Source organism: Procambarus clarkii, chromosome 66 (genome assembly GCF_040958095.1).
Source record: "Procambarus clarkii isolate CNS0578487 chromosome 66, FALCON_Pclarkii_2.0, whole genome shotgun sequence".
Taxonomy (NCBI): domain Eukaryota; kingdom Metazoa; phylum Arthropoda; class Malacostraca; order Decapoda; family Cambaridae; genus Procambarus; species Procambarus clarkii.
This window is the reverse complement of record NC_091215.1, coordinates 19,850,533-19,856,916: the sequence shown is the minus strand read 5'-3', so window position 1 is coordinate 19,856,916 and position 6,384 is coordinate 19,850,533. Positions and strand designations below refer to the sequence as shown.

Genomic DNA, 6,384 nt, shown 5'->3' with positions numbered 1-6,384 from the left:
GCCCAAGTGGTTGGACGGAGTAGTCATTGCGTCCCCACTAGGCGCTCTCTTTGCAAGCCTCTATATGGGAACACTAGAAGATAGCATCTTCAAAACCACAGGGAAGCCTCGCATCTACTGCTGAGACATCGATGATATATTTGTACGTGTGACAGACATCCACGAATGGTCGCGATTAAAGGAACTACTTACCCGAAACTCGGTACTTAATTTCCCACATGAACTGTGCATGGCTGGTGCACTCCCTTTGCTCGATGTCAACGCGAGAACCAAGGACAACACTTTCACCACACAAGTTTATACTAAACCACCAACATTGAAGTGTGCATCAATGGCCACGGTGAATGCCCGGATATAAGACTAGTGTGATGAACTGACTTATAAGCAGAGCCCTCACTCATTGTTCCGACTGACATAACATACAAAAACAACTGGACAGAAGCCTTCAAGTATTAATGAAAAACGGGAACACGAATAGAGAAGTCAAAACCCATATCAGAAGTTATTTAGAAACATGGTATAACCGGGAAGAACAACTAACAACAAACAACTCCTCCCATAAAACTATTACAAATCCAATATGAGCTCACAATACAAAACTGAGGAAAGAATAATTAAAAATATAATTACAAATCGTGTGAAACCGACAGCCCCAGACCAAAGATTGAATTAACTACAAAACAAAACAGACTGCTAATTTAATATTCAAGAACAGCCTCAATAAACAACACAACCCTCTCTAAAAAGCAAACGTGGTGTACCAATTTACTCGTGCCAGTGAAGGATGTCACCCTCGATCTCCCAACGATTCCCTTGCGGTTGTATGGCCACCACCTGGGGTCTCGTAGCCTGGTGGATAGCGCGCAGGATTCGTAATTCTGTGGCGCGGGTTCGATTCCCGCACGAGGCAGAAACAAATGGGCAAAGTTTCTTTCACCCTGAATGCCCCTGTTACCTAGCAGTAAATAGGTACCTGGGAGTTAGTCAGCTGTCACGGGCTGCTTCCTGGGGGTGGAGGCCTGGTCGAGGACCGGGCCGCGGGGACACTAAAAGCCCCGAAATCATCTCAAGATAACCTAACCACAAAGCCTTGGAGAAGACTGACCTGCCACCTGCAAGCTGGTGCCCCTAGTAACCATATTCAACGTGAACATAACACACCAGTCACTAGCAACATGCTAGTAGATTATACTAGTATAATATCCTGGAATATACCACTGGGCAAAGAATATTGTAAATCTTGGAAGTCATAATCATAAGAAAAATTAAGACCCCACTTTAATATACTAAATAGCGACTTCGATATCATGTCGACACTCAAATCCAGACGTCACCAGATAACGATGACATCTCTACCGAGGTCTCTCCCGCCCACCCAGAGTACCGAGGTCTCCCCCGCCCACCAAGAGTACCGAGGTCTCCCCCGCCCACCAAGAGTACCGAGGTCTCCCCCGCCCACCAGAGTACCGAGGTCTCCCCCGCCCACCAAGAGTACCGAGGTATCCCCCGCCCACCAAGAGTACCGAGGTCTCCCCCGCCCACCAGAGTACCGAGGTCTCCCCCGCCCACCAAGAGTACCGAGGTCTCCCCCGCCCACCAAGAGTACCTAGGTCTCCCCCGCCCACCAAGAGTACCGAGGTCTCCCCCGCCCACCAAGAGTACCGAGGTCTCCCCCGCCCACCAAGAGTACCGAGGTCTCCCCCGCCCACCAGAGTACCGAGGTCTCCCCCGCCCACCAAGAGTACCGAGGTATCCCCCGCCCACCAAGAGTACCGAGGTCTCCCCCGCCCACCAGAGTACCGAGGTCTCCCCCGCCCACCAAGAGTACCGAGGTCTCCCCCGCCCACCAAGAGTACCTAGGTCTCCCCCGCCCACCAAGAGTACCGAGGTCTCCCCCGCCCACCAAGAGTACCGAGGTCTCCCCCGCCCACCAAGAGTACCTAGGTCTCCCCCGCCCACCAGAGTACCGAGGTCTCCCCCGCCCACCAGAGTACCGAGGTCTCCCCCGCCCACCAGAGTACCGAGGTCTCCCCCGCCCACCAGAGTACCGAGGTCTCCCCCGCCCACCAGAGTACCGAGGTCTCCCCCGCCCACCAGAGTACCGAGGTCTCCCCCGCCCACCAGAGTACCGAGGTCTCCCCCGCCCACCAGAGTACCGAGGTCTCCCCCGCCCACCAGAGTACCGAGGTCTCCCCCGCCCACCAGAGTACCGAGGTCTCCCCCGCCCACCAAGAGTACCGAGGTCTCCCCCGCCCACCAGAGTACCTAGGTCTCCCCCGCCCACCAGAGTACCAAGGTCTCCCCCGCCCACCAGAGTACCAAGGTCTCCCCCGCCCACCCAGAGTACCGAGGTCTCCCCCGCCCACCAGAGTACCGAGGTCTCCCCCGCCCACCAGAGTACCGAGGTCTCCCCCGCCCACCCAGAGTACCGAGGTCTCCCCCGCCCACCAAGAGTACCAAGGTCTCCCCCGCCCACCAAGAGTACCGAGGTCTCTCCCGCCCACCAGAGTACCGAGGTCTCCCCCGCCCACCCAGAGTACCGAGGTCTCCCCCGCCCACCAGAGTACCGAGGTCTCCCCCGCCCACCAGAGTACCGAGGTCTCCCCCGCCCACCAGAGTACCGAGGTCTCCCCCGCCCACCAGAGTACCGAGGTCTCCCCCGCCCACCAGAGTACCGAGGTCTCCCCCGCCCACCAAGAGTACCTAGGTCTCCCCCGCCCACCAGAGTACCGAGGTCTCCCCCGCCCACCAGAGTACCTAGGTCTCCCCCGCCCACCAGAGTACCTAGGTCTCCCCCGCCCACCAGAGTACCTAGGTCTCCCCCGCCCACCAGAGTACCGAGGTCTCCCCCGCCCACCAGAGTACCTAGGTCTCCCCCGCCCACCAGAGTACCGAGGTCTCCCCCGCCCACCAGAGTACCTAGGTCTCCCCCGCCCACCAGAGTACCGAGGTCTCCCCCGCCCACCAGAGTACCTAGGTCTCCCCCGCCCACCAGAGTACCAAGGTCTCCCACGCCCACCAGAGTACCGAGGTCTCCCCCGCCCACCAGAGTACCGAGGTCTCCCCCGCCCACCAGAGTACCGAGGTCTCCCCCGCCCACCAGAGTACCTAGGTCTCCCCCGCCCACCAGAGTACCGAGGTCTCCCCCGCCCACCAGAGTACCGAGGTCTCCCCCGCCCACCAGAGTATCGAGGTCTCCCCCGCCCACCAGAGTACCGAGGTCTCCCCCGCCCACCAGAGTACCGAGGTCTCCCCCGCCCACCAGAGTACCGAGGTCTCCCCCGCCCACCAGAGTACCGAGGTCTCCCCCGCCCACCAGAGTACCGAGGTCTCCCCCGCCCACCAGAGTACCGAGGTCTCCCCCGCCCACCAGAGTACCGAGGTCTCCCCCGCCCACCAGAGTACCGAGGTCTCCCCCGCCCACCAGAGTACCGAGGTCTCCCCCGCCCACCAGAGTACCGAGGTCTCCCCCGCCCACCAGAGTACCTAGGTCTCCCCCGCCCACCAGAGTACCGAGGTCTCCCCCGCCCACCAGAGTACCGAGGTCTCCCCCGCCCACCAGAGTACCGAGGTCTCCCCCGCCCACCAGAGTACCGAGGTCTCCCCCGCCCACCAGAGTACCGAGGTCTCCCCCGCCCACCAGAGTACCGAGGTCTCCCCCGCCCACCAGAGTACCGAGGTCTCCCCCGCCCACCAAGAGTACCGAGGTCTCCCCCGCCCACCAGAGTACCGAGGTCTCCCCCGCCCACACCACCGAGAATACAATAATTTTACGCAACGTTTGACAATGTTGTTTGACTTACCCAATGTGTGACATGCCCTCTCCTCTTATTCTGTGTGTGTGTGTGTGTGTGTGTGTGTGTGTGTGTGTGAATGTAAGTGTGAGTGTGAGTGTGAGTGAGAGAGTGAGAGAGTGTCCCTCCCTCTCTGAGTGACAGAGTGTCTCTCAGTCCCTCCCCCTCATCTTCCTCTCCCTTTCTCCATTTCTCATGAAATTTACTATTAAAAGCACTGAAATAACTTTATGGGTCTCTCAGAAAATGTATTTTTACGAATGACAGGAAACTCTGCGAGAAGCACATCAAATATTTTACACTTGATTCCATAAAAACTGCAATTATAGCGTGACGCAAAAAAAAAAAATATTTAACTTAAGCCGACCCCGACGAGCCTATGTCCGTCCCATACCCTAGACCATTTCCCCTACAAATTTGGGTGAGGCTAACCTGAAGCATTTGGCCTCCAACTTTGGACAAACAAGGGGGGAGGGAACTATCAAGAAAAAGCACTAAGCCATTACGACTTGATCCTGATCACTGGGAAGGGATCAGGATAAGGATTTGGTATGGGACGGGGAGAACGAATGGTCCCCAAGCACTTGGATCGTAGGGGATTGAACGCCGACCTGCATGAAGCGAGACCGTGTCTCTACCGATAAGTAACAAGTAATTATCTTTCGTATTATTTATATATATATATATATATATATATATATATATATATATATATATATATATATATATATATATATATATGCGAACAAGCCTGAATGGTCCCCAGGACAATATGCAACTGAAAACTCACACCCCAGAAGTGACTCGAACCCATACTCCCAGAAGCAACGCAACTGGTATGTACAAGACGCCTTAATCCACTTGACCATCACGACCGGACATAATGAGGTGATAGCCGAGGCTATTTGAACCACCCCACCGCCGGCACTCGGATAGTAATCTTGGGCATAGCATTTTACCAAATCACCTCATTCTTTGGGGCACACGTGAGGAACACAAATGCGAACAAGCCTATATATATATATATATATATATATATATATATATATATATATATATATATATATATATATATATATGTGTGTATCTCTTAACATTAAACTTGCTATACACATTCAAAACAGCACTGCTTTCTAGGCTGTTACAGAATTATATTTATATATATGAAATAACCTTTTACCACTGTTACGACGTGGTCTGGCGAGCACACTCAACAGGACCCTTGCAACAAGCAATAACAGTGAGCTCAAACTTTTATATATCCCATAAAAATGTGTAAAAGGTTTGGATGTATTTAGTCACTTTCATCAAATTTTGTTCTGGCCGATTTTAGGGTAGAGAGGTGGATTATACCTCACGAAAAATTTAATACAATCTACTAACACTTTCTCAGTAATGAATAGTGTAAAAATTGATGGAATATTTTTTGTTTTAGTCAATTAAGATATTATCATCTTCAATACGACTAAAACAGGTTATAACTGCATACAGGTACAGTGAAATTAAATTGATTGTAATGCAGATATATTCAAAATGTTGATATATGCAAACCAATTTTATTTCTAGTTTTGAATTATAGGAATATTAATAGGCATAACAGAATGTGAGAGTAACCCTAACCTGGCCGAGGCCTAAATAACAATCCTCGGTCTAACATACACAAGCTTAGGCCTAACATGCTCAATTAATAGTACAAAACGGTGATTATTTTTCTTGTGGTAGGGAGGGGGGTTCAATCGCGTGTGATTTATATATCAATTTATAGTAACTATATGTATTTTCAGTACTGGATGAAAGGTTAAATAATTGAAAATAGTCATAAACAAAATTTGTAAAACTCCGGCGTTAATCACTCGGTAAAGGTAGTGTATAAACGTCAATCTTCACTATAGCACTAACATGCCTACTGTTCCAACCCGTTCTCGCAAATTCGTAAAGTCAATATTGACTTATTAACTACGTGCATAGGTGATATACTAAACATAATAGATACCCCTAAAAAGATTCATAGAAAACACCGACCTTACCTAACCTTACTTAACCTATACCTATTATAGGTTAGGTAATAATTGTAATTACGAAGCAATAAGATGCTTATCTTAAGATACTAACAAGGTTAGGTAAGGTCGGTGTTTTCTATGAATCTTTTTAAGGGTATCTATTATGTTAAGTATGTCACCTATGCACATATTTAATAAGTCAATATTGACTTATTAAATTTGCGAGAACGGGTTGCTGGAACACAGTCATTAAAGGAAAATAACCGCCTTAATCTCACCTTGCTGAGAGAGATGTGTGTCACTCTGCAATCCTAATAAACATTAATGAACCAAAACAATATTATAACACTATGGAAAGAATGTTTTTCACCAAAATAACAGACTTCGTAAAATGATACTATAGATATAGACTTACTATAGCCATGAGCTTCGAAGAACCAATGTGTTATGATGGACCAACAATAAGTTGACGTTTGCATTATAGAATTCGGCCAAATGAGGGGGAAAAAAATCAACGCAGCAAATATAGAACCAAACTTAAATTACACTAACATCTCTAGCAATCCTAGGCCTAAACCACGCTATATTAG

At 50.1% G+C, this 6,384-nt stretch overlaps 1 protein-coding gene across 1 annotated transcript; it reads left to right on the top strand.

Annotated features, from left to right (window-relative positions):
* Positions 1 to 229: 229 nt before the first annotated feature.
* On the top strand, positions 230 to 3,785 carry LOC123769327 (putative uncharacterized protein ENSP00000383309). Its single transcript, XM_069310081.1, has 3 exons — positions 230 to 340; positions 1,295 to 2,242; positions 2,343 to 3,785. The coding sequence occupies exons 1-3, from the start codon at positions 230 to 232 to the stop codon at positions 3,783 to 3,785; spliced, it is 2,502 nt and encodes an 833-aa protein (XP_069166182.1).
* The last annotated feature ends 2,599 nt before the right edge of the window (positions 3,786 to 6,384 follow it).

Bases quoted from the DNA above. Each gene is read 5' to 3' on its own strand.
- LOC123769327 (XM_069310081.1), top strand. From the start codon at position 230: ATGGCTGGTGCACTCCCTTTGCTCGATGTCAACGCGAGAACCAAGGAC. The intron at 341-1,294 runs GTGAATGCCCGG...TATACTAAATAG, and splicing joins AGTGTGCATCAATGGCCACG to CGACTTCGATATCATGTCGA. The intron at 2,243-2,342 runs GTCTCCCCCGCC...CCGCCCACCCAG, and splicing joins CGCCCACCAAGAGTACCGAG to AGTACCGAGGTCTCCCCCGC.